The 27,664-nt window shown below is 50.6% G+C and overlaps 1 protein-coding gene across 1 annotated transcript; it reads right to left on the bottom strand.

Annotated features, from left to right (window-relative positions):
* Positions 1 to 1,941: 1,941 nt before the first annotated feature.
* Positions 1,942 to 26,090, bottom strand: LOC141973045 (phosphoenolpyruvate carboxykinase [GTP], mitochondrial-like). The gene is given in 12 exon segments (XM_074931146.1): positions 1,942 to 3,728; positions 6,139 to 6,234; positions 6,327 to 6,464; positions 7,302 to 7,520; positions 8,709 to 8,871; positions 11,312 to 11,466; positions 11,469 to 11,498; positions 15,282 to 15,485; positions 16,978 to 17,165; positions 18,812 to 19,060; positions 22,233 to 22,466; positions 25,965 to 26,090. Coding segments are annotated over 11 exon segments (1,917 nt in total). The 5' UTR covers positions 22,262 to 22,466; positions 25,965 to 26,090; the 3' UTR covers positions 1,942 to 3,282.
* Positions 26,091 to 27,664: the final 1,574 nt, after the last annotated feature.

The following is a 27,664-nucleotide window of genomic DNA, read 5'->3' as shown; positions in this document are numbered from 1 at the left end:
CCCGCAACTCCCCGCTGTTTTTAACCAATCAGAAACCCGGAAAAACCCACCCGACACCCCCCACCCTGTTAATTCAACCAATCAGCAGCCGTCTCCTTCACTCACCGGCTCAGCGGCCACGGGCCAATCAGAAGAGGCGATGCTGAAGGGGTTCCCCCCCCCCCCCCCCCGCCCCTTTCCCCCCTCTCTCGGCCGCCGCTGACGATCGTGGCGGAGCCGCGAAGGGGCGTGGCTTAAGGGAGAGGGGGCGTGACCCGGCGTTGATTGGCTGCTGGGAGGGAGGGGAGGGTGTCACGTGACGGTGGGCGGGCTGGAGAGACGCGCCGGCTGCGCTGATTGGTTGGGAAAGATTAAACAGGCAACAACAGGCGGTGACCTTTGACACGCAGCCCCAAAATGGCGGCGCGGTGACGTCACTTCCGGGTTTTGCCTCTTTCCCCCCCCCCGAACCGGAAGGAGCCGCGCGGACACGTGACGGGGAGGGGGGCGGGGTCACGTGATACCGGAAGTGACCTCCGCTTCCCCCCCCCCCGTTTATCGAGCCGTTAGTGACGTCACGTGACCCCCCGACCCTTCGGTGACGTCACGTGACCCCGATGGGATCGTGTGGGCCCCCCCCCAGGTGACCCCTGACCCCTCCCATGACCCCTAAATCCCCTCAACGGTGTCACGTGACCCCCCCCAGGTCACCCCGGACCCCCCCAAAATGACCCTCGACCCCCTCGGTGATGTCACGTGATGCCCTGTGTGACCTCTGACCCCCCTATGACCCCCAACCCCCCCCCCCCGATAGCGTCACGTGACCCCTCCCACGTGACCCTGGACCCCCCCAGGTGACCCCTGACCCACCCAATGGCGTCACGTGACCCCCCAGGTGACCCCCTGACCCCCCCATGACCCCTAAATCCCCTCAACGGTGTCACGTGACCCCCCCCAGGTGACCCCTGACCCGCCCAACAGTGTCATGTGACCCCCCCACATGACACAGACCCCCCCCAAATGACCCTTGACCCCTTTATGACCCCTGATTCCCCCCCCACGGTGTCACGTGACCCCCCAGGTGACCGCTGACCCCCCCATGACCCCCAAATCCCCCAATAGCATCACGTGACCCCTCCCACGTGACCCTGGACCCCCCCAGGTGACCCCTGACCCACCCAATGGCGTCACGTGACGCCCCCCCAGGTGACCCCTGACCCGCCCAACGGTGTCATGTGACCCCCCCCCACATGACTGTGGACCCCCCCATGACCCCTGACTCCCCCCCCATGGCGTCACGTGACCCCCCAGGTGACCCTTGACCCCCATGTGACCCCTGACCCCCCCCATGACCCCCAAATCCCCCTAACGGCGTCATGTGACCCCACCCACGTGACCTCTGACGCCTCAGTGACGTCACGTGACCCCCAGGTGACCCCTGACCCCCCCCCGTCCCTCCCCAATAACGACACGCGACCCGTCCGACTCCGTCTGACCCCTCCCACGGGGCTTTTTTTATTGGCCCGCTCAGGCCCCGCCCACCCCGGGCTGAGGCAGCCAATGGGAGGGGGCGGTTGGGCAGCCGGGGGAGGCGCCGGCCAATGAGAGACAAGGAAGGGGGGGTGTGGGGAGGGGCCACTGGCCACCAGAGGCCGCCAACGGGGAGATGGTGGCCACCAGGGCTTCAGGGCGGCCACCAGGGGCTGACGGTGGCCACCAAGTCTGGGAGGTGGCCACCAGGTCTTAAAGATGGCCACCAAGTCTTGGCGTGGCCACCAAGTTTTAAAGATGGCCACCAAGTCTTGGCGTGGCCACCAAGTTTTAAAGATGGCCACCAAGTCTTAAAGATGGCCACCAAGTCTTGGCAGTGGCCACCAACTCTTCGCGGCGGCCACCAAGTCTTAACGATGGCCACCAAGTCTTAAAGATGGCCACCAAGCCTTGGCGGTGGCCACCAAGTCTCGGAGGTGGCCACCAAGTCTCGGAGGTGGCCACCAAGTCTCGGAGGTGGCCACCAAGTCTTAAAGATGGCCACTAGCCCCCAGTGGCCAACCCATGGTCATCACCCAACACTGGCCAACTCTTAGTGGCCAACCCTTCATGGCTAATGTTGGCCAAGCCTTAGTGGCCAACCCTTGATGGTCAACCCTTAGTGGCCAACCCTTGATGACCAAGACCGGCCGACTCTTAGTGGCCAACCCTTGATGGCCAACGTTAGCCAACCCCTAGTCGCCAACCCTTGCTGGCCACCACCAGCCAAGCCTTAGTGGCCAACCCCTAGTGGCCAACCCTTGATGGTCAACCCTTAGCGGCCAATACAAACTGACCCTTAGTGGCCAACCCTTGCTGGCCACCACCAGCCAACCCTTAGTGGCCAACCCTTGATGGCCAACATTAGCCAACTCTTAGCGGCCAACCCTTCATGGCCAACATTAGCCAACTCTTAGCGGCCAACCCTTGATGGTCAACCCTCAGTGGCCAATACTAGCTGACCCTTAGTGGCCAACCCTTAGTGGCCAACCCTTGATGACCAAGACTGGCTGACTCTTAGTGGCCAACCCTTGATGGCCAACGTTAGCCAACCCCTAGTGGCCAACCCTTGCTGGCCACCACCAGCCAAGCCTTAGTGGCCAACCCCTAGTGGCCAACCCTTGATGGTCAACCCTTAGCGGCCAATACAAACTGACCCTTAGTGGCCAACCCTTGCTGGCCACCACCAGCCAAGCCTTAGTGGCCAACCCTTGATGGCCAACATTAGCCAACTCTTAGCGGCCAACCCTTCATGGCTAATGTTGGCCAAGCCTTGGTGGCCAACCCTTGATGGTCAACCCTCAGTGGCCAATACTAGCTGACCCTTAGTGGCCAACCCTTAGTGGCCAACCCTTGATGACCAAGACTGGCTGACTCTTAGTGGCCAACCCTTGATGGCCAACGTTAGCCAACCCCTAGTGGCCAACCCTTGCTGGCCACCACCAGCCAAGCCTTGGTGGCCAACCCTTAGTGGCCAACCCTTGATGGCCAACATTAGCCAACTCTTAGCGGCCAACCCTTCATGGCTAATGTTGGCCAAGCCTCGGTGGCCAACCCTTGATGGTCAACCCTTAGTGGCCAATACTAGCCAACCCTTAGCGGCCGACCCTTCGCGGCTCGCGTTGGCCAACCCTTAGTGGCCAACGCAAACCGACCCGTAGTAGCCGACCCTTAGCAGCCCGCCCCCGCCCCACATTTACCCCCCAGCCACCTCCCACGGGCCCAACGAGCCCCGCCCAAGCCCGCTGGCCGGTAGCCCCGCGCTAGCCGCGCTCAGATTTTTCGGACTCGCCCTTCCAAGGCTTCCAGTTGCCGCATGATTTCCGCGGGCAGATCCTCGCCGAAATTCTCCTCGTAGTAACTCCTCAGCTCGGCCGCCTCCCGCTCCCAGAACGCCCGCGAGAGCGGGAACAAATCCTCGTAAGCCGCCTCCCCTAAATCTATAGCCCCCCGGCGGGGCACTAGCCCAAACGGCTTTTCGGTAGCCGTCTCGGCTCCTCCCAACCTCCCGCAGATCCAAGCCAAGACTCGGGCGTTGTGGCCGAAGCCGGGCCACAGGAACCGCCCGTCGGGCCCCCGCAGGAACCAGTTGACGTGGAAGAAGCGGGGCAGGCGCGCCCCCTCCCGCTCGCCCATGGCTAGCCAGTGGGCTAGGTACTGCCCGGCGTTGTAGCCGAAGAAGGGACGCATGGCGAAGGGGTCGTGGAGGAGGCGGCGGCCTGGGGAGGAGGAGGAGGAGGGAGAGGGAGGAAAAATGAGGGGGTTTGGGGGGCACTGGGAGGGGACTGGGAGGGGGTTTGGGGGGACTGGGGGGCACTGGGAGGGACTGGGAGGGGGTTTGGGGGGATTGGGAGGGGGTTTGGGGTAACTGGGAGGCACTGGGAGGGGACTGGGAGGGGGTTTGGGGGGATTGGGGGGGACTGGGAGGGACTGGGAGGGACTGGGAGGGGGTTTGGGGTAACTGGGAGGCACTGGGAGGGGACTGGGAGGGGGTTTGGGGGGATTGGGGGGGACTGGGAGGGGGTTTGGGGGGCACTGGGAGGGACTGGGAGGGGACTGGGGGAGACTAGGAGGGGGTTTGGGGGGATTGGGGGGCACTGGGAGGGACTGGGAGGGGGTTTGGGGGGACTGGGGGGCACTGGGAGGGACTGGGAGGGGGTTTGGGGGGATTGGGAGGGACTGGGAGGGACTGGGAGGGGGTTTGGGGGGATTGGGAGGGGGTTTGGGGTAACTGGGAGGCACTGGGAGGGGACTGGGAGGGGGTTTGGGGGGATTGGGGGGGACTGGGAGGGACTGGGAGGGACTGGGAGGGGGTTTGGGGTAACTGGGAGGCACTGGGAGGGGACTGGGAGGGGGTTTGGGGGGATTGGGGGGGACTGGGAGGGACTGGGAGGGGGTTTGGGGGGCACTGGGAGGGACTGGGAGGGGACTGGGGGAGACTAGGAGGGGGTTTGGGGGGATTGGGGGGCACTGGGAGGGACTGGGAGGGGGTTTGGGGGGACTGGGGGGCACTGGGAGGGACTGGGAGGGGGTTTGGGGGGATTGGGAGGGACTGGGAGGGACTGGGAGGGGGTTTGGGGGGATTGGGAGGGGGTTTGGGGTAACTGGGAGGCACTGGGAGGGGACTGGGAGGGGGTTTGGGGGGATTGGGGGGGACTGGGAGGGACTGGGAGGGACTGGGAGAGGGTTTGGGGTAACTGGGAGGCACTGGGAGGGGACTGGGAGGGGGTTTGGGGGGATTGGGGGGGACTGGGAGGGACTGGGAGGGGGTTTGTGGGGATTGGGGGGCACTGGGAGGGGACTGGGAGAGGACTGGGGGAGACTAGGAGGGGGTTTGGGGGGATTGGGGGGCACTGGGAGGGACTGGGAGGGGGTTTGGGGGCATTGGGGGGCACTGGGAGGGGACTGGGAGAGGACTGGGAGGGGGTTTGGGGTAACTGGGAGGCACTGGGAGGGACTGGGAGGGAGTTTGGGGGGATTGGGGGAAACTGGGAGGGGGTTTGGGGTAACTGGGAGGCACTGGGAGGGGACTTTGAGGGGGCTTGGGGCAACTGGGGGGCACTGGGAGGCGGTTTGGGGGGATTGGGGGGGACTGGGAGGGGCGTTGGGGCAACTGGGTGCTACTGGGAGGCAACTGGTGGCTACTGTGGGCTACTGGGAAGCAACTGGGAGCTACTTGGGGCTACTGGGAAGCAACTGGGAGCTACTGGGAGGCAACTGGGGGCTACTTGGGAGCAACTGGGAGCTACTGGTGGTTACGTGGGGCTACTGGAAGGCGAGTTGGAGTTACTGGGAAGCCAGTGATAAGTACTGGGAGGCAACTGGCGGCTACTGTGGGCTACTGGGAAGCAACTCGGGGCTACTTGGGGCTACTGGGAAGCAACTGGGAGCGACTTGGGGCTACTGGGAAGCAACTGGGAGCGACTTGGGGCTACTGGGAAGCAACTGGGAGCGACTTGGGGCTACTGGGAAGCAACTGGGAGCTACTGGGAGGCCAGTGATAAGTACTGGGAGGCAACTGGCGGCTACTGTGGGCTACTGGGAAGCAACTGGGGGCTACTGGGAAGCAACTGGGGGCGACTTGGGGCTACTGGGAAGCAACTGGGAGCGACTTGGGGCTACTGGGAAGCAACTGGGAGCGACTTGGGGCTACTGGGAAGCAACTGGGAGCGACTTGGGGCTACTGGGAAGCAACTGGGAGCGACTTGGGGCTACTGGGAAGCAACTGGGAGCGACTTGGGGCTACTGGGAAGCAACTGGGAGCGGCTTGGGGCTACTGGGAAGCAACTGGGAGCTACTGGGAGGCCAGTGATAAGTACTGGGAGGCAACTGGCGGCTACTGTGGGCTACTGGGAAGCAACTGGGGGCTACTTGGGGCTACTGGGAAGCAACTGGGAGCGACTTGGGGCTACTGGGAAGCAACTGGGAGCGACTTGGGGCTACTGGGAAGCAACTGGGAGCTACTGGGAGGCCAGTGATAAGTACTGGGAGGCAACTGGCGGCTACTGTGGGCTACTGGGAAGCAACTGGGGGCTACTTGGGGCTACTGGGAAGCCACTGGGGGCTACTTGGGGCTACTGGGAGGCTACCGGGGGCCACTGGGGGCTACTGGGAGGCCACTGGTCTCACCGGTGTGCTCGGCGGCGGCGGTGGCCTCGCTCCTCATGGCGCTGCCGACGAAGACGCCGTGACGCCAATCAAAGGCCTCGTAGACCAACGGGATGCCTGCGGGAGCCCAAGGGGCGGGGCCAGTAGCCGAGGTGGGCGAGCGGAGGATAAAGGCGATTGGGAGGGATGGGAAGGGGGCGTGGCCTTACCTTCAGGTCTCCGCCCCCCGAAGATGATGGCGTCGATGGGGACCCCCGCGGGGTCCTCCCAGGCCGGGTCCATGACGGGGCACTGGGAGGCCGGGGCGCAGAAACGGGAGTTGGGGTGGGCGCAGGGTTGGGGGTCGCCTGTTGGGGGGGGGTAAAGAGGGGAGTTATGGGGCAGGTGTGGGGCTGGGGGGGCACTTGGGGGGTGCTGGGGGGCTGGGGGGGCCCCCCAAGGCCGTTAGGTTGGGTTGGTCAATGGGTTGGGGGGAGTCAAGATGGCGGTTGGGGGGCTGGGGGGGCACTTGGGGGTCGCTATGGGGCAGATGTGGGGCTGGGGGGGCACTATGGGGCAGGTGCGGGGCTGGGGGGGCACTTGGGGGGCGCTGGGGGGCTGGGGGGGCCCCCCAAGGCCATTGAGTTGGGTTGAGTTGGGTTAGCCAACGGGTTGAAGGGCGTCAAGATGGCGGCTGTGGGGCTGGGGGGCACTTGGGGGTCGCTATGGGGCAGATGTGGGGCTGGGGGGCACTTGGGGGGCGCTGGGGGGCTGTGGGGGCCCCCCAAGGCCATTGGGTTGGGTTGAGTTGGGTTGGCCAACGGGTTGAAGGGCGTCAAGATGGCGGCTGTGGGGCTGGGGGGGCACTTGGGGGTCGCTATGGGGCAGATGTGGGGCTGTGGGGCGTGGCTATGGGGCAGAAGCTGGTCAGGAACCCCCAACGAACCCCTCGAGCTCCCCCCACGCCGGCGGCCAGACGAAGGAAGTCGGTAGCCACGTGGCTACGCCGTGGGGCCGGGGGTGGCTATGGGGCAGATGTGTGGCTGAGGGGCGTGGCTACGGGGCCGTGGGGCGTGGCCACGGGGCAGAAGCGCGTGAGCAACCCCCAACGCCGGCGGCCAGACGCCAACGAATCGGGTGGCCACCGGGGGGGGGGGGGGGGGGCGGGGCTAGGAACGGAAGCGAGGCAACGGGCGTGGCCTTACCGGGGCTCCAGGGTTGGCCCAACCAGGAGGTGTAGGTGGTGCCGGGGGGCGTGTCTTCCTCTAGCCCCTCCCAGTAGACGCCGCCGTCGCTGGTCTGGCCCACGTTGGTGAAGATGGTGTTAGCCCGGATGGTGGCCATGGCCGCCGGGTTGGTGCGCGTGGACGTGCCCGGGGCCACCCCGAAGAAGCCGAATTCGGGGTTGATGGCCCGGAGGCGACCTGGGGGGTGGGGAGAGGGCGGGGTCAGTGGGCTAGTGGCGTGGGGGAGGTGGTAGCCACCGTGACCACGGGGGAGGGGGGATAAAGGGGTGGGTGGCCGCCGTGGCCAGGAGAACACTGGGGTCTGGTGGCCACCGCGGACACGGGGCTTTGCGGCCACCGTGGCCAGGAGAAACCAAGGGTCTTGTGGCCACCGTGGCCAGGAGATCCCGAGCCTTGTGGCCACTGTGGCCAAGAGAACCCAAGAATCTTGTGGCCACCGTGGACACGTGACTTTGTGGCCACCGTGGCCAATAGAAGCAAAGAGTCTTGTGGCCACCGTGGACACGTGACTTTGTGGCCACCGTGGCCAGGAGACCCCAAGATTCTTATGGCCACCATGGCCAATAGAACCCAAGGCTCTTGTGGCCACTGTGGCCATGGGACTTTGTGGCCACCATGGCCAAGAGAAGCAAAGAGCCTTGTGGCCACTGTGGCCAAGAAAACCCAAGAATCTTGTGGCCACCATGGACACGGGACTTTGTGGCCACCGTGGCCAAGAGAAGCAAAGGTCTTGTGGCCACCATGGCCGAGAGAACCCAAGAATCTTGTGGCCACCATGGACACAGGACTTTGTGGCCACCATGGCCAATAGAACCCAAGGCTCTTGTGGCCACCGTGGCCGAGAGAACCCAAGTATCTTGTGGCCACCATGGACATGGGACTTTGTGCCCACCGTGGCCAAGAGAAGCAAAGGTCTTGTGGCCACCGTGGCCAGGAGAACCCAAGAGTCTTGTGGCCACCGTGGACACAGGACTTTGTGGCCACCATGGCCAGGAGAACCCAAGGCTCTTGTGGCCACCGTGGCCAGGAGAACCCAAGAGTCTTGTGGCCACCATGGACACAGGACTTTGTGGCCACCATGGCCAGGAGAACCCAAGGCTCTTGTGGCCACCGTGGCCGAGAGAACCCAAGGCTCTTGTGGCCACCGTGGCCGAGAGAACCCAAGAGTCTTGTGGCCACCGTGGCCGAGAGAACCCGAGGGTCTTGTGGCCACCGTGGACACGGGACTTTGTGGCCACCATGGCCAGGAGAACCCGAGGCTCTTGTGGCCACCGTGGCCAATAGAACCCGGAAGTTTTGTGGCCACGGTGGCCACTGGACTTTGTGGCCACGGTGGCCAGCAGAGCGCGGGAACCCCGCGGGCACCTTCGTCGTCGAACTTCATCCAGGCGATGTCGTCGCCCACGCACTGGACGCGCCAGCCCGGCAGCGCCGGGCGCATCATGGCGAAGTTGGTTTTCCCGCAGGCGCTGGGGAAGGCGGCCGCCACGTACCACTTGCGGCCCGAGGGCTCCGTCACCCCCACGATCTGCCCGGAGATTCGGGGCCAAAACCGGCGAAATCGGGCAAAAAAAAAAAGAAAAAACGGGGAAAAAAAAAAAAATCAGGCCGAGGCGGAAGAAACAGGAGAAAAAAAATGAACGTCGCGTCGAAAAAAAGGGATTTGGGGGAAAAATAGAGCGAAAACGGGAATTCCGGGGGAGGAGGAGCACGAGGAAACGCGATTTGGCACAAAAAACATGATTTGGCACAAAAAAACCAAAAAAACGCGTCGTTTTGCGCCCAAAATATTAAAAAAATGCGATTTCGGGACAGAAAAAACCCTCAAAGCGGCGATTTTACATCCAAAAACTCCTCAAATTTGACACCAAAATATCCTCGCGGCCGCAATTTCACACAAAAAAAAACGCAAAAAAGGGGGATTTTGCATCGAAAAAACGTCCAAAAATTTGCGATTTTAGGTGAAAATAAGTTTTAAAAACGCAGTTTTGCACGCAAAGGACTCAAAAACCCGCAATTTTGCAACGAAAAACCCTCAAAAAACCTGAATTTTGCACCCGAAAACCCGCCAAAAAACTCAATTTTTCACGAAAAAAAAAACAAAAAACCTCGATTTTTCACTAAAAAAACTCCAAAAAACTCAATTTTGAACAGAAAAAAAACACAAAAAACCTCAATTTTGAACCGAAAAAAAATTTAAAAAAAAAATTAATTTTGCACCGAAAAAAGCCTCAAAACCCCTCAATTTTACACCGGATAAACTCAAAACCCCTCAATTTTGCACCAAAAAACCCTCAAAAAACCTCAATTTTGCACCAAAAAAAACCCTCAAAAAACCTCAGTTTTGCACCGAAAAAAACCCTCAAAACTCAAATTTTCACGAAAAAAATCCAAAAAACTCGATTTTTCACTAAAAAAATCCAAAAACTTCAATTTTACACCAAAAAAAAACCGCCCAAAAAACCTCAATTTTGCACCGAAAAAAACCCTCAAAAAACCTCAATTTTGCACCCAAAAAACCCTCAAAAAACCTCAATTTTGCACCCAAAAAAACCTCAAAAAACCTCAATTTTGCACCAAAAGAACCCACAAAAAACCCTCAATTTTGAACCAAAAAAACCCTCAAAAACCTCAATTTTGCACCGAAAAAAAAACCCACAAAAAACCTGTTTTGCACCGAAAAAACCCGCAAAAAAACCTCAATTTTGCACCGAAAAAAACCTCAAAACTCAATTTTTCACGAAAAAAATCCAAAAAACTCGATTTTTCACTAAAAAAAAAATCCAAAAACCTCAATTTTACACTGAAAGAAACCAGAAAAAACCTGGTTTGCCCCAAAAAAAAACCCTCAAAACCCTCAATTTTACACCAAAAAAACCCTCAAAAAACCTCAATTTTGCATCTAAAAAAAACCCCAAAAACGCAATTTTGGGGCCAAAACCCTCAAACCTGCGATTCTACACCAAAAATCCCGCCAAAAAGACACAAACTGACGCCAAAACCCCTCCAAACGCCACAATCCCTCCCCAAAATTGCCCAAACCCTCCGATTTTACACCAAAGCTCCCTCCTAAAAACGCAATTTCCCGCCCAAACCCCTCAAAATCGGCAATTTCGCTTCAAAAAACTTCCTAAAAAAGGGAAATTTTGCACCGAATAACCCCCCGAGCGCCCCCCCCCCTTGTTCCCAACCCCCTTTTCCCCAAACCCCGATTTTTTTCCCCAAAACCTCCCATCCTCCCCCCAAAGCCCCGGTTCTTTACCCAAAATCCCCGGATTTCCCCCCAAAACCCATTTTCCCCCCCAAATTCCCCCATAACCCCCGTTTTCGCCACCAGACCCCCCCATTCCCCCCCCCAGTGCCCCCCAGTGTCCCCCAATTCCCCCCCCAGTGCCCCCCAATTCCCCCCCCAGTGCCCCCCAATTCCTCCCCCAGTGCCCCCATTCCCCCCCCCAGTGTCCCCCATTTCCCCCCCAGTCCTTCCCAGTCCCCCCCCAGTGCCCCCCAGTCCTCCCCAGTTCCCCTCCCAGTGCCCCCCAATTCCCCCCCCAGTGCACCCCAGTGCCCCCCAATTCCCCCCCCAGTGCCCCCCCGTCTCCCCCATTTCCCCCCCAGTGCCCCCCATTCCCCCCCCAGTGCCCTCCAGTTCCCCCCACTCCCTCCCAGTCCCCCCCCAGTGCCTCCCAATCCCCCCCCAGTGCCCCCATTTCCCCCCCAGTGCCTCCCAGTCCCCCCCCAGTGCCCCCCAATTCCCATTTTCCCCCCCATTTTGCCCCCCAAAGCCCCCATTTTGCCCCCAACCCCCCCAATCCCCCCCAGTGCCTCCCAGTCCCCCCCCAGTGCCCCCCAATTCCCATTTTCCCCCGTTTTGCCCCCCATTGCCCCTCCCAGTCCCCCCCCAGTGCCCCCCATTCCCCCCCCAGTGCCCCCCAATTCCCATTTTCCCCCCGTTTTGCCCCCCGCGTCACCAGCATGTGCTCGGCCAGCCAGCCGCGCTCCCTGCCGAGGCAGCCGGCCAGGCGCAGGGCGAAGCTCTTCTTGCCCAGCAGGGAGTTGCCGCCGTAGCCGCTGCCGAAGGAGAGGATGCGGCCGCGCCCCGCCTCGTGCGCCACCAGCGTCCGCCCGGGTCGCACGGCCAGGGGCTGCCCCCCGCCTCTGCGCCACCAAAGGAGAGCGGGAAAAAAGGAAAAAGGGGAAAAAAGGAAAAGGGGGAAAAAAGGAAGAAGGGGAAAAAAAGGAAGAAGGGGGAAAAAAGGAAGAAGGGGGAAAAAAAGGAAGAAGGGGAAAAAAGGAAGAAGGGGGAAAAAAGGAAGAAGGGGGAAAAAAGGAAGAAGGGGGAAAAAATAGGAAGAAGGGGAAAAAAGGAAGAAGGGGGAAAAAAGGAAGAAGGGGGAAAAAAGGAAGAAGGGGGAAAAAAGGAAGAAGGGGAAAAAAAGGAAGAAGGGGGAAAAAAGGAAGAAGGGGGAAAAAAAGGAAGAAGGGGAAAAAAGGAAGAAGGGGAAAAAAAGGAAGAAGGGGAAAAAAGGAAGAAGGGGAAAAAAAGGAAGAAGGGGAAAAAAGGAAGAAGGGGGAAAAAAAGGAAGAAGGGGGAAAAAAAAGGAAGAAGGGGGAAAAAAAAGGAAGAAGGGGGAAAAAAGGAAGAAGGGGAAAAAAAGGAAGAAGGGGGAAAAAAGGAAGAAGGGGGAAAAAAAGGAAGAAGGGGGAAAAAAAAGGAAGAAGGGGGAAAAAAAAGGAAGAAGGGGAAAAAAAGGAAGAAGGGGGAAAAAAGGAAGAAGGGGAAAAAAGGAAGAAGGGGAAAAAAAAGGAAAAGGGGGAAAAAATAGGAAGAAGGGGGAAAAAAGGAAAAAGGGGAAAAAAAAGGAAGAAGGGGAAAAAAGGAAAAGGGGGAAAAAAAGGAAGAAGGGGGAAAAAAAGGAAGAAGGGGGAAAAAAAGGAAAAGGGGAAAAAAAAGGAAGAAGGGGAAAAAAAAAGGAAGAAGGGGAAAAAAAAGGAAGAAGGGGAAAAAAAAGGAAGAAGGGGGAAAAAAAGGAAAAGGGGAAAAAAAAGGAAGAAGGGGAAAAAAAAGGAAGAAGGGGAAAAAAAAGGAAGAAGGGGGAAAAAAAGGAAAAGGGGAAAAAAAAGGAAGAAGGGGAAAAAAAAGGAAGAAGGGGAAAAAAAAGGAAGAAGGGGAAAAAAAAGGAAGAAGGGGAAAAAAAAGGAAGAAGGGGAAAAAAAAGGAAGAAGGGGGAAAAAAAGGAAAAGGGGAAAAAAAGGAAGAAGGGGAAAAAAAGGAAGAAGGGGGAAAAAAAGGAAGAAGGGGAAAAAAAAGGAAGAAGGGGGAAAAAAAGGAAGAAGGGGGAAAAAAAAGGAAGAAGGGGAAAAAAAAGGAAGAAGGGGAAAAAAAAGGAAGAAGGGGAAAAAAGGAAAAAAAGGAAAAAAGGAAAAAAAAGGAAAAAAAGGAAAAAAAGGAAAAAAAGGAAAAAAAGGAAAAAAAGGAAAAAAGGAAAAAGGAAAAAAAGGAAAAAAAAAGGAAAAAAAGGAAAAAAAGGAAAAAAAGGAAAAAAAGGAAAAAAAGGAAAAAAAGGAAAAAAAGGAAAAAAAGGAAAAAAAGGAAAAAAGGAAAAAAGGAAAAAAGGAAAAAAGGAAAAAAAGGAAAAAAAGGAAAAAAAAGGAAAAAAAGGAAAAAAGGAAAAAAGGAAAAAAGGAAAAAAGGAAAAAAAGGAAAAAAAGGAAAAAAAGGAAAAAAAGGAAAAAAAGGAAAAAAGGGGAAAAAGGGGAAAAAGGGGGAAAAAGGGGGAAAAAGGGGGAAAAAGGGGGAAAAGGGGGAAAAAGGGGGAAAAAGGGGGAAAAAGGGGGAAAAAGGGGGAAAAAGGGGGAGGGAAAAAGAGCGGGAAAAAAAGCGGGAAAAAAAGAGCGGGAAAAAGAGCGGGAAAAAAGAGCGGAAAAAAGAGCGGGAAAAAAAGGGAGAGGAAGAAAGGAAAGAAAAGGAGAAGGAAAAACCCCTCTCAATTTTGGGGGAAATTTCCAGGATTTCAGGTCTGGCTGTGTCAAACCCCTTCCTTTTGGGGGAAATTTCCGGGATTTTGGGTCTTCCTGCGGAAAAGCCCTCAGTCTGGGGGGAAATTTCTGGGATTTGGGGGGAAATTTCTGGGGTTTCGGGTCTCACCGCGTTAAAACGCTCCATTTCGGGGTAAATTTGTGGTAAATTTCCAGGATTTTGGGTCCCGCCGCGTTAAAACCCTCCATTTCGGGGTAAATTTGGGGGAAATTTCCAGGACTTTGGGTCCCGCCGTGTTAAAACCCTCCATTTCGGGGTAAATTTGATGGAAATTTCCAGGATTTTGGGTCCCGCCGCGTTAAAACCCTCCATTTCGGGGTAAATTTGAGGTAAATTTCCAGGACTTTGGGTCCCGCCGTGTTAAAACCCTCCATTTCGGGGTAAATTTGTGGTAAATTTCCGGGATTTTGGGTCCCGCCGCGTTAAAACCCTCCATTTCGGGGTAAATTTGTGGTAAATTTCCGGGATTTTGGGTCCCGCCGCGTTAAAACCCTCCATTTTGGGGTAAATTTGTGGTAAATTTCCAGGATTTTGTGTCCCGCCGCGTTAAAACCCTCCATTTCGGGGTAAATTTGTGGTAAATTTCCAGGATTTTGTGTCCCGCCGCGTTAAAACCCTCCATTTCGGGGTAAATTTGAGGTAAATTTCCAGAATTTTGGGTCCCGCCGCGTTAAAACCCTCCATTTCGGGGTAAATTTGGGGGAAATTTCCAGGACTTTGGGTCCCGCCGTGTTAAAACCCTCCATTTCGGGGTAAATTTGATGGAAATTTCCAGGATTTTGGGTCCCGCCGCGTTAAAACCCTCCATTTCGGGGTAAATTTGAGGTAAATTTCCAGGATTTTGGGTCCCGCCGCGTTAAAACGCTCCATTTTGGGGTAAATTTGTGGTAAATTTCCAGGATTTTGGGTCCCGCCGCGTTAAAACCCTCCATTTCGGGGTAAATTTGATGGAAATTTCCAGAATTTTGGGTCCCGCCGCGTTAAAACCCTCCATTTCGGGGTAAATTTGAGGTAAATTTCCGGGATTTTGGGTCCCGCCGCGTCCCACCCCTCCATTTCGGGGTAAATTTGAGGTAAATTTCCAGGATTTTGGGTCCCGCCGCGTTAAAACCCTCCATTTCGGGGTAAATTTGAGGTAAATTTCCAGGATTTTGGGTCCCGCCGCGTTAAAACCCTCCATTTCGGGGTAAATTTGAGGTAAATTTCCGGGATTTTGGGTCCCGCCGCGTTAAAACCCTCCATTTCGGGTAAATTTGAGGTAAATTTCCGGGATTTTGGGTCCCGCCGCGTTAAAACCCTCCATTTCGGGGTAAATTTGAGGTAAATTTCCGGGATTTTGGGTCCCGCCGCGTTAAAACCCTCCATTTCGGGGTAAATTTGAGGTAAATTTCCGGGATTTTGGGTCCCGCCGCGTTAAAACCCTCCATTTTGGGGTAAATTTGATGGAAATTTCCAGAATTTTGGGTCCTGCCGCGTTAAAACCCTCCATTTTGGGGTAAATTTGATGGAAATTTCCAGGATTTTGGGTCCCGCCGCGTTAAAACCCTCCATTTCGGGGTAAATTTGAGGTAAATTTCCGGGATTTTGGGTCCCGCCGCGTTAAAACCCTCCATTTCGGGGTAAATTTGAGGTAAATTTCCAGGATTTTGGGTCCCGCCGCGTTAAAACCCTCCATTTCGGGGTAAATTTGAGGTAAATTTCCAGGATTTTGGGTCCCGCCGTGTTAAAACCCTCCATTTCGGGGTAAATTTGAGGTAAATTTCCGGGATTTTGGGTCCCGCCGCGTTAAAACCCTCCATTTCGGGGTAAATTTGAGGGAAATTTCCGGGATTTTGGGTCCCGCCTTGTCCAACCCCTCCATTTCGGGGTACATTCGCGGGATTCGGGGCGCGGGGCGGGACCTGCGAGCGGGAGGGGCCGTCCCACGGAGTGCAGGCACCGCACGAAGTCGCCGCGGGCCAGCGCGGGGAAGGGCTGGCGGCCCACGCGCGTCATGATGCGCATGGAGGCCGCCACGTAGGCCGAGTCGGTGAGCTGCAGGCCCGCCTGCGCCAGCGGGGACCCGGGGGGGCCCATCAGGAACGGGATGGCGAACAGCGTGCGGCCTGCGCGGGGCAAAGGGCGGGGCCAGGCGTTAATTGGCGTTAATTGGGGGAAGGAGCTGGGGGGGTAAGGGGGGAGTCGTTAAGTGGGGGGGGGAATGAGGGAGTCGTTAAGCGGGGGGTAATGAGGGAGTAACTTAATTAATTGGGGGGTTAACAGGTAAGTAATTAATCAGGGGGGTAATGAGGGAGTAAATTAACTGGGGGGTTAATAGGGGAGTAATTAATCAGGGGTAATGAGGGAGTAATTTAATTAATTGGGGGTTAATAAAGGAGTCATTAATTGGGGGTAATGAGGGAGTAATTTAATTAATTGGGGGGTTAATAAAGGAGTCATTAATCAGGGGTAAAGAGGGAGTAATTTAATTAATTGGGGGTTAATAAAGGAGTCATTAATCGGGGGTAATGAGGGAGTAATTTAATTAATTGGGGGGTTAATAAAGGAGTCATTAATCGGGGGTAATGAGTAACTTAATTGGGGGGTTAATAGGGGAGTAATTAATCAGGGGGTAATGAGGGAGTAATTTAATTAATTGGGGGGTTAATAAAGGAGTCATTAATCAGGGGTAAAGAGGGAGTAATTTAATTAATTGGGGGTTAATAAAGGAGTCATTAATCAGGGGTAATGAGGGAGTAATTTAATTAATTGGGGGGTTAATAAAGGAGTCATTAATCGGGGGTAATGAGGGAGTAATTTAATTAATTGGGGGTTAATAAAGGAGTCATTAATCAGGGGTAATGAGGGAGTAATTTAATTAATTGGGAGGTTAATAAAGGAGTCATTAATCGGGGTAATGAGGGAGTAATTTAATTAATTGGGGGGCTAATAGGTAAGTAATTAATCAGGGGAGTAATGAGGGAGTAAATTAACTGGGGGGTTAATCGGGGAGTAATTAATCGGCAGCTAAGGGGGGAGTGATTAATTGGGGGGGTAAGGGGGGGGAGTCATTAATCAGGGGGTTAATGAGGGAGTCATTAAGCGGGGGGGGGGGGGGTAATAAGGACACATAATTCTTTGGGGTAATTAATTAGGGGGAGTAAATTTTTAGGGCCCTCCCCGATACTCTGGTGTCCCTCCCAGATCTTTTGGGGGCCCCCCCGAATTTTTTAGGGCCCCCCCCCTGGATTTTTGGCCCCCCCCCGGATTTTTAGGGCCCCTCCCAATATTTTTGGGGCCCCCCCCAGATTTTTTAGGGCCCCCCCCAGATTTTTTAGGGCCCCTCCCAATATTTTTGGGGCCCCCCCCGGATTTTTAGGGCCCCTCCCCATATTTTTGGGGCCCCCCCCGGATTTTTAGGGCCCCTCCCCATATTTTTGGGGGCCCCCCCGAATTTTTTAGGGCCCCCCCCAGATACTCTGCTGTCCCTCCCGATACTTTGGTGCGTCCCCCGAATTTTTTAGGGCCCCCCCCGATATTTTGGGCCCCCCCCCGATATTTTGGGGCCCCCCCCGATATTTCGGGGCCCCCCCCCCGGATTTCGGGGCCCCCCCGTACCGGCCATGCATCCCGGGAAGCGCTCCTGCACGGCGCGCTCCAGGTCGTCGGGGCTCATCCAGTTCCCGAGCTGGGGGGGGCCCCCCCCGGGGGGGGGCGGGGGCACGGCGTCGCGGCGCCGGGGGGTGACCAGCACCGTGCGCCCCTCCACGCGCGCCACGTCCCGCGGGTCCGTGCGGGCCAGCCAGCTGCGGGGGGAAAGGGGGAAAGGGGAAAAAAGGAAAAATCGGGGGGAAAAGGAAAAATCGGGGAAAAAAGGAAAAATCGGGGAAAAAAGGAAAAATCGGGGAAAAAAGTGTTTTTCACACTGCTTTTTTCACTTTTTTTTTCATTTTTTTTCACTTTTTTTTCACTTCTTTCTCACTTTTTTCCTCACTTTTTTTTTCACCTTTTTTTTTCCACCTTTTTTTTCACTTTTCCATTTTTTCACTTTTTTCCACTTTCTCTTTTTTCACTTTTTTCTTTTTTCCACTTTTTTTTTCACTTTTCCCCCCACTTTTTTCCATTTTTCACTTTTTTCACTTTTCCCCACTTTTTTCACTTTTTTCACTTTCACTTTTTCCCACTTTTTTCCCCACTTTCACTTTTTTCACTTTTCACTTTTTCCACTTTTCTCCACTTTTCTCCACTTTTCTCCACTTTTCTCACTTTTCTCACTTTTCTCACTTTTCTCACTTTTCTCACTTTTTTCACTTTTTCGTCACTTTCTCTCACTTTTTCGTCACTTTCTCGTCACTTTCTCTCACTTTTTCGTCACTTTCTCTCACCTTCTCTCACTTTTTCGTCACTTTCTCTCACTTTCTCTCACCTTCTCTCACTTTTCCGTCACTTTCTCTCACTTTCTCTTTCTCTCACTTTTCCGTCACTTTCTCTCACTTTCTCTCACTCTCTCTCACTTTCTCTCACTTTCTCTCACTTTTTCGTCACTTTCTCTCACTTTTCCGTCACTTTCTCTCACTTTCTCTCACTTTTCTGTCACTTTCTGTCACTTTCTCGTCACTTTTTCGTCACTTTCTCTCACTTTCTCTCACTTTCTCTCACCTTCTCTCACTTTTTCGTCACTTTCTCTCACTTTCTCGTCACTTTCTCTCACTTTCTCTCACTTTTTCGTCACTTTCTCTCACTTTCTCGTCACTTTCTCTCACTTTCTCGTCACTTTTTCGTCACTTTCTCTCACTTTTTCGTCACTTTCTCTCACTTTCTCTCACTTTTCCGTCACTTTCTCTCACTTTTCCGTCACTTTCTCTCACTTTCTCTCACTTTTCCGTCACTTTTTCGTCACTTTCTCTCACTTTTCCGTCACTTTCTCTCACTTTCTCTCACTTTCTCTCACTTTCTCTCACTTTTCCGTCACTTTCTCTCACTTTTCCGTCACTTTCTCTCACTTCCTCTCACTTTTCCGTCACTTTCTCTCACTTTTTCGTCACTTTCTCTCACTTTTTCGTCACTTTCCCTCACTTTTCCCTCACTTTCTCTCACTTTCTCTCACTTTTCCGTCACTTTCTCTCACTTCCTCTCACTTTTTCGTCACTTTCTCTCACTTTTTCGTCACTTTCTCTCACTTTCTCTCACTTTCTCTCACTTTCTCTCACTTTTTTGTCACTTTCTCTCACTTTCTCTCACTTTCTCTCACTTTCTCTCACTTTTTTGTCACTTTCTCTCACTTTTTTGTCACTTTCTCTCACTTTCTCTCACTTTCTCTCACTTTTTCGTCACTTTCTCTCACTTTCTCTCACTTTCTCTCACTTTTCCGTCACTTTCTCTCGCTTTTTCGTCACTTTCTCTCCCTTTCCCTCGCTTTCCGTCGCTCTCCCCCCGTCGGGCCGGCGCTCACCAGTTGTGGTACTTGGGGAGGGGCCGCAGCACGCCCTCCCGGCAGAGGCGCCGCGCCAGCTGGGCGCCCTCCGGCGCGGAGCCGTCGCAGAGGTGCAGCGCGCGCGGCCGGCACAGCCGCAGCCCCTCCTCCACGAAGCGCCGCGCGGGGGGGGGCAGGCGCCCCAACACCTCCTCCCCGCCCCCCCCCGCCTCGTCCAGGGGCACCCCCAGACCCCCCAGCCCCCGACGGGGCGGGCGGGCCACGCACCTGCCGGCAGAGAGGGGGAAGGGGTTAAAGACAACGGAAACGGCGCCACGGCGCCCAAAGGGGGCGAAAAACCACAGAAACGGGGTCACGGCGCTAAAAAATCACAGAAATGGGGACACGGCGCTAAAAGTGGGTAAAAAAAATAAAAAATGGGGTCACGGCGCTAAAAGTGGGTAAAAAAAATAAAAAATGGGGTCACGGCGCTAAAAGTGGGTAAAAAAAATTAAAAAATGGGGTCACAGCGCTAAAAATGGGTAAAAAATAAAAAAATGGGGTCACGGCGCTGAAAGTGGGTGAAAAAAATTAAAAAATGGGGTCACGGCGCTGAAAGTGGGTAAAAAATAACAAAAATGGGGTCACGGCGCTAAAAGTGGGTAAAAAAAATTAAAAAATGGGGTCACAGCACTAAAAGTGGGTAAAAATAATAAAAAAATGGGGTCACAGCGCTAAAAGTGGGTAAAAAATAACAAAAATGGGGTCACGGCGCTAAAAGTGGGTAAAAAAATTAAAAAATGGGGTCACAGCACTAAAAATGGGTAAAAAATAACAAAAATGGGGACACGGCGCTAAAAGTGGGTGAAAAAAATTAAAAAATGGGGTCACGGAGCTAAAAGTGGGTAAAAAAAATAAAAAAATGGGGTCACGGCGCTAAAAGTGGGTAAAAAAAATTAAAAAATGGGGTCACAGCGCTAAAAATGGGTAAAAAATAAAAAAATGGGGTCACGGCGCTAAAAGTGGGTAAAAAAAATTAAAAAATGGGGTCACAGCACTAAAAATGGGTAAAAAATAACAAAAATGGGGTCACGGCGCTGAAAGTGGGTGAAAAAAATTAAAAAATGGGGTCACGGCGCTGAAAGTGGGTAAAAAATAACAAAAATGGGGTCACGGCGCTAAAAGTGGGTAAAAAAAATTAAAAAATGGGGTCACAGCACTAAAAGTGGGTAAAAATAATAAAAAAATGGGGTCACAGCGCTAAAAGTGGGTAAAAAATAACAAAAATGGGGTCACGGCGCTAAAAGTGGGTAAAAAATAACAAAAATGGGGTCACGGCGCTAAAAGTGGGTAAAAAAAATAAAAAAATGGGGTCACGGCGCCGAAAGTGGGTAAAAAATAACAAAAATGGGGTCACGGCGCTAAAAGTGGGTAAAAAATAACAAAAATGGGGTCACGGCGCTAAAAGTGGGTAAAAAAATTAAAAAATGGGGTCACAGCACTAAAAATGGGTAAAAAATAACAAAAATGGGGTCACGGCGCTGAAAGTGGGTGAAAAAAATTAAAAAATGGGGTCACGGAGCTAAAAGTGGGTAAAAATAATAAAAAAATGGGGTCACGGCGCCGAAAGTGGGTAAAAAATAACAAAAATGGGGTCACGGCGCTGAAAGTGGGTAAAAAATAACAAAAATGGGGTCACGGCGCTGAAAGTGGGTAAAAAATAACAAAAATGGGGTCACGGCGCTAAAAAAATCACAAAAATGGGGTCACAGAGCTAAAAGTGGGTAAAAATAATAAAAAAATGGGGTCACGGCGCTAAAAGTGGGTAAAAAAAATTAAAAAATGGGGTCACGGCGCTAAAAGTGGGTAAAAAAAATTAAAAAATGGGGTCACGGCGCTAAAAATGGGTAAAAAATAACAAAAATGGGGTCACGGCGCTGAAAATGGGTAAAAAATAACAAAAATGGGGTCACGGCGCTGAAAGTGGGTAAAAATAATAAAAAAATGGGGTCACGGCCCTAAAAATGGGTAAAAAATAACAAAAATGGGGTCACGGCGCTAAAAAAATCACAAAAATGGGGTCACGGAGCTAAAAGTGGGTAAAAAAAATAAAAAAATGGGGTCACAGCACTAAAAATGGGTAAAAAAAAGAAAAAAATGGGGTCACAGCGCTAAAAAAATCAAAAATGGGGTCACAGCGCTAAAAATGGGTAAAAAAAATAAAAATGGGGTCACAGCGCTAAAAGTGGGTAAAAAAAGCCAAGAATTGGTAAAAAAAAAACCAAAATGCGTTAAAAAAATTAAAAAAGGGAATAAACACCCCAAAAATGGGTAAAAAAACCCAAAAATGGGGTCACGGCGCTAAAAGTGGGTGAAAAATAACAAAAACGGGGTCACAGCGCTAAAAGTGGGTAAAAAAAACCCAAAATTGGTAAAAAAACCCAAAATGTGTTAAAAAACACATTAAAAAAGGGAATAAACACCCCAAAAATGGGTAAAAATAAAAATGGGGGTCACAGCCCTAAAAATGGGTAAAAAAAGCCAAGAATTGGTAAAAAAAAAAAGCAAAATGCATTAAAAAACAAAAAATGGGAATAAACACCCCAAAAATGGGTAAAAAAAAAAACAAAAATGGGGTCACAGCGCTGAAAATGGGTAAAAAAACCCCAAAATCGGTAAAAAAACCCCAAAAAGGCGTTAAAACATTAAAAAATGGAATAAACGCCCCAAAAATGGTTAAAATAAAAAAACAACCGAAAATGGGGGTTGCATCACCCCCCCCACCCCCCCGTGGACCTTGCCCTGCCCCAGAGCATCATGGGAAGGTGCCACCCCCCACCCCACCCCCCAAGGGGGCAAAGGGCGACGGGGCTTCGGCCACCTCCCCCCCCCGGGGCGACATGTGGGGCGTCGGCGACCCCAGACCCGCCCCCAGAGCCCCCCCAAAAACAGGAGCCCCACAGCTGCCCCCCAAGTAGCCCCAGTGCCCCCCAAGTAGCCCAAAATCCCCCCAAGTAGCCCCAAAGTGCCCCCCAAGTAGCCCCAAAGTGCCCCCCAAGTAGCCCAAGTTGCCCCAAGTAGCCACAGTGCCCCCCAAGTAGCCCCAAAGTGCCCCCCAAGTAGCCCAAGTTGCCCCAAGTAGCCACAGTGCCCCCCAAGTAGCCACAGCTGCCCCCCAAGTAGCCCCAGAAGTTCTCAGTAGCCCAAATTGCCCCCTAAGTAGCCCCCTAAGTAGCCCCAAAGTGCCCCCCAAGTAGCCCCAAAGTGCCCCCCAAGTAGCCCCCCAGTAGCCCCAGAAGTCCTCAATAGCCCAAGCTGCCCCCCAAGTAGCCCCACAAGTGCCAAGCAGCCCCATAAGTAGCCCCCAGCAGCCCCAAAGTCACCCCCCAAGCAGCCCCCGAGTACCCCCCACTCGCCCCCCAAGTGCCCCCCAGTTGCCCCCCGGGTCGCCCCCACTCACCCCCCAAGTCGCCCCACGGCTTTCAGCATCCCCGCGGCCGCTCGCCTCCAACCGGGGGTTGCCCCCCCCCCCCCAGGACGCCCCTTATAACCCCCCGAGGGGGGAGGGGGGGGCAACCGGCTCAGAACGCGAGTGGCCACCCCCCGGCGGGGGGGCGGGGCCTAGGGGAGCCCCGCCCCTCGCTCCCGGATGACGCAACGGCCCCGGTGGCCTCGGGGGGGCCCGGGGGGTCGCCTGGAGGGAAAAAGATAACGGGGGGGTCAGGAGAGTCGGGGGGAAAAAAGGGAATTTCGGGAAAGGAAAAAACAACATTCGGACAACTCGGGGGAAAAATAAAGCGGGAAAGTTCGGGGGGAAAAGAGAAAAGAAGTCAGAGGAAAAAACAGAAAAAATCGGGGGGAAAAACAGAAAAAAATCAGAGAAAAAAAAACAGAAAAAAATCAGAGAAAAAAAAAACAGAAAAAAATCAGAGAAAAAAAAACAGAAAAAAATCAGAGGAAAAAAAAACAGAAAAAAATCAGAGGAAAAAAAAACAGAAAAAAATCAGAGAAAAAAACCAGAAAAAAATCAGAGAAAAAAAAAACAAAAAAAATCAGAGAAAAAAAAACAGAAAAAAATCAGAGAAAAAAAAAACAAAAAAAATCAGAGAAAAAAAACAGAAAAAAAATCAGAGAAAAAAAAACAAAAAAATTCAGAGGAAAAAAACAGAAAAAAATTCAGAGAAAAAAAACAGAAAAAAAATCAGAGAAAGAAAAACAAATTCAGAGAAAAAAAACAGAAAAAAATCAGAGAAAAAAAACAGAAAAAAATCAGAGAAAAAAAACAGAAAAAAATCAGAGAAAAAAAAACCAGAAAAAAAAATCAGAGAAAAAAAACCAGAAAAAAAAATCAGAGAAAAAAAACCAGAAAAAAATCAGAGAAAAAAAACAAAAAAATTCAGAGAAAAAAACAGAAAAAAATTCAGAGAAAAAAACCAGAAAAAAATCAGAGAAAAAAACCAGAAAAAAATCAGAGAAAAAAACCAGAAAAAAATCAGAGAAAAAAACCAGAAAAAAATCAGAGAAAAAAAAACAGAAAAAAATCAGAGAAAAAAAAACAGAAAAAAATCAGAGAAAAAAAAACCAGAAAAAAAAATCAGAGAAAAAAAAACAGAAAAAAAAATCAGAGAAAAAAAACCAGAAAAAAAAATCAGAGAAAAAAAACCAGAAAAAAATCAGAGAAAAAAACCAAAAAAATTCAGAGAAAAAAAACAGAAAAAAATTCAGAGAAAAAAAAACAGAAAAAAAATCAGAGAAAAAAAAACAGAAAAAAATCAGAGAAAAAAAACAGAAAAAAATTCAGAGGAAAAAAAACAGAAAAAAAATCAGAGAAAAAAAAAACAGAAAAAAATCAGAGAAAAAAAACAGAAAAAAATCAGAGAAAAAAAAACCAGAAAAAAAAATCAGAGAAAAAAAACCAGAAAAAAAAATCAGAGAAAAAAAACCAGAAAAAAATCAGAGAAAAAAAACAAAAAAATTCAGAGAAAAAAACAGAAAAAAATTCAGAGAAAAAAACCAGAAAAAAATCAGAGAAAAAAACCAGAAAAAAATCAGAGAAAAAAACCAGAAAAAAATCAGAGAAAAAAACCAGAAAAAAATCAGAGAAAAAAACCAGAAAAAAATCAGAGAAAAAAAAACAGAAAAAAATCAGAGAAAAAAAAACAGAAAAAAATCAGAGAAAAAAAAACCAGAAAAAAAAATCAGAGAAAAAAAACAGAAAAAAAAATCAGAGAAAAAAAAACAGAAAAAAATCAGAGAAAAAAAACAAAAAAATTCAGAGAAAAAAAACAGAAAAAAATTCAGAGAAAAAAAACAGAAAAAAATTCAGAGAAAAAAAACAGAAAAAAATTCAGAGAAAAAAAACAGAAAAAAAATCAGAGAAAAAAAAAACAGAAAAAAATCAGAGAAAAAAACCAGAAAAAAATCAGAGAAAAAAAACAGAAAAAAATCAGAGAAAAAAACCAGAAAAAAATCAGAGAAAAAAAAACAGAAAAAAATCAGAGAAAAAAAAACAGAAAAAAATCAGAGAAAAAAAAACCAGAAAAAAAAATCAGAGAAAAAAAAACAGAAAAAAAAATCAGAGAAAAAAAACAGAAAAAAAATCAGAGAAAAAAAAAACAGAAAAAAAATCAGAGAAAAAAAAAACAGAAAAAAAATCAGAGGAAAAAAAAAACAGAAAAAAATTCAGAGGAAAAAAAACAGAAAAAAAATCAGAGAAAAAAACAGAAAAAAATTCAGAGAAAAAAAACAAAAAAATTCAGAGAAAAAAAAACAGAAAAAAAATCAGAGAAAAAAAAACAGAAAAAAAATCAGAGAAAAAAAAAACAGAAAAAAAATCAGAGAAAAAAACCAAAAAAATTCAGAGAAAAAAAACAGAAAAAAAATCAGAGGAAAAAAACAGAAAAAAATTCAGAGAAAAAAAAAAACAGAAGAAAATTCGGGGGGAAAAAAACAGAAAAGAATTCAGAGAAAAAAAACAGGAGAAAATCAGAAGAAAAAAACAGAAAAAAAATCAGAGATAAAAACAGAAAAAAAAAAAAACAGAGGAAAAAAACAGGAAAAAAAAAAAAAAAGAGAAAAAAACCAGAAGAAAATTCGGGGAAACCGCAGAGAATTACTTTGGCAGGGGAAAGCCAAAATCCGTTTTGGGGGAAAAAGTCCAAATAACCAATTTTTTGGGAAAAAAACCCCAGATCATTAATTTTGGGGAAAAAAACCCCAATTATTGACTTTTGTGGGGAAAACCCCCCAGACCATTAATTTTTTGGGAAAAAAACCCCAATTATTGACTTTTGTGGGGAAAACCCCCCAGATCATTAATTTTTTGGGGAAAAAAACCCCAATTATTGACTTTTGTGGGGAAAACCCCCCAGATCATTAATTTTTTGGGGAAAAAAACCCCAATTATTGACTTTTGTGGGGAAAACCCCCCAGATCATTAATTTTTTTGGGGAAAAAAACCCCAATTATTGACTTTTGTGGGGAAAACCCCCCAGATCATTAATTTTTTGGGGAAAAAAACCCCAATTATTGACTTTTGTGGGGAAAACCCCCCAGATCATTAATTTTTTGGGGAAAAAAACCCCAATTATTGACTTTTGTGGGGAAAACCCCCCAGATCATTAATTTTTTGGGGAAAAAAACCCCAATTATTGACTTTTGTGGGGAAAACCCCCCAGATCATTAATTTTTTGGGGAAAAAAACCCCAATTATTGACTTTTGTGGGGAAAACCCCCCAGATCATTAATTTTTTGGGGAAAAAAACCCCAATTATTGACTTTTGTGGGGAAAACCCCCCAGATCATTAATTTTTTGGGGAAAAAAACCCCAATTATTGACTTTTGTGGGGAAAACCCCCCAGATCATTAATTTTTGGGGAAAAAAAACCCAATTATTGACTTTTGTGGCGAAAACCCCCCAGATCATTAACTTTTTGGGGAAAAAAACCCCAATTATTGACTTTTGTGGGGAAAACCCCCCAGATCATTAATTTTTGGGGGAAAAAAACCCCAATTATTGACTTTTGTGGGGAAAACCCCCCAGATCATTAATTTTTTGGGGAAAAAAACCCCAATTATTGACTTTTGTGGGGAAAACCCCCCAGATCATTAATTTTTTGGGGAAAAAAACCCCAATTATTGACTTTTGTGGGGAAAACCCCCCGGCTCATGAAGCGGGGAGAGCCCAGCGTACCTCATCCTCCGCCGCCAGCCGCCGCCGAGCGCCCGCGGGTTCCGTTAAGGGGCCGGGGCCCGTCAGGCGCGGGAAGGCTCATTACGGACATCCAAGAGCGCTGCCCGCGCCGGTAATGGCGGCCGTCTTCCCGGCTAGAAAATGGCGGGAGAACTCTGCGCATGCGCGGCGGAAGTCCCGCCCCCGGGGCGCATGCGCCAAGCGCGGCAGGGACGGCGCGGCGGTGAGGGCGGAGGGAAGGGCGGGCGCCGCGCGTGCGCAGTGGGGCCGGGCTTTGAATATTAATGAGCGGCGGTGAATATTAATTAAGGGCGGCGTAATTAACGCTGGGGAACATTAAAAAAAGGGTGGGGGTGTGTCGTGGAGTGTTAATGAGCGTCGAGGGCGGGGGGGGGGGGGCCTGAGCGCGGCGCTTGCTTAATTAGGGTGGTGAATATTAATGAGGAATTAGGGGTTAATCAGGGCGAGGCTAATTAGGCGCCCGGAATATTAATGAGGGAGGTGTGGCGGACGTTAATGAGCGCCGGAGGGCGGTGCCGAGAGTTGACGGCCGGTCGGTAATTAATTTAAATGAGAGGGAGGGGCGTTCTGTCGGGCGGGCTAATTAATGTTAATGAGGCGCGGTTAATATTCATGAGGCGGGGTCACGGCCGCCGGGCGGTGGGTGCTGGTGGGGCGGGGCGATAATTCACGGTAATTAGTCGGGAGGTAATTAGCGGAACCGGGGCCAAATCTGTCGAAATTTGGGAAATTTGGGGGCAAAACGGGGAAATTCGGGCGAATCCGTGAAAAAATCGGGGAAATTTGGGAAAACGGGGGAATTGGGGCAAAAACGGGGGAATTTGGGCAAAGCTGCTGAGATTTGGGAACTTTGGGGCAAATTGAGGGAAATTTGGGGCAAATTGATGGAATTTGGGGCGAAAAGGGGAAATTTGGGCGAATCGGTGAAAAATTGGGGAAATTTGGGGCAAATTGTGGGAAATTTGGGGAAAATTGATGAAATTTTGGGCAAAATGGGGAAATTTGGACAAATCGGCGAAAAATTTGGGAAATTTGGGGCAAATTACAGGAAATTTGGGGAAAATGGATGGAATTTGAGCCAAAATGGAGAAATTTGGGCAAATCCGTGAAAAATTGGGGAAATTTGGGGAAAATTGAGGGAAATTTTGGGAAAATGGATGGAATTTGGGGCGAAAGGGGGAAATTTCGGCAAATCTGTAAAAATTCGGGAACTTTGGGGAACATTGAGGGAAATTCAGGGAAAATTAATGGAATTTGGGAAAAAATGGGGAAATTTGGGCAAATAGGGGAAAAATTTGGGAAATTTGGGGAAAATTGATGAAATTTGGGGTAAAATGGGGAAATTTGGACAAATCGCTAAAAAAATTGGGAAATTTGGGGCAAATTTGGGGATTTTTGGGGTGAAATCGGGGGATTTTGGGGATCAAATCGGGGGATTTTGGGGTGAAATCGGGGATTTTTGGGATGAAATCGAGGGATTTTGGGGTGAAATCGGGGATTTTGGGGGATCAAATCGGGGGATTTTGGGGTGAAATCGGGGGATTTTTGGGGTGAAATCGGGGATTTTGGGGATCAAATCGGGGGATTTTGGGGTGAAATCGGGGATTTTGGGGGCGCGGGGTCCGGAATGGGGGGAGGGAGACGAGGCGTCAAAACCAAGATGGCGGCCGGAAGTGGCC

The sequence above is a fragment of the Athene noctua genome, chromosome 40, assembly GCF_965140245.1.
Source record: "Athene noctua chromosome 40, bAthNoc1.hap1.1, whole genome shotgun sequence".
Lineage (NCBI taxonomy): Eukaryota > Metazoa > Chordata > Aves > Strigiformes > Strigidae > Athene > Athene noctua.
Note: the sequence above shows the minus strand (reverse complement) of the source record. Positions and strands in the feature narration are given on the sequence as shown.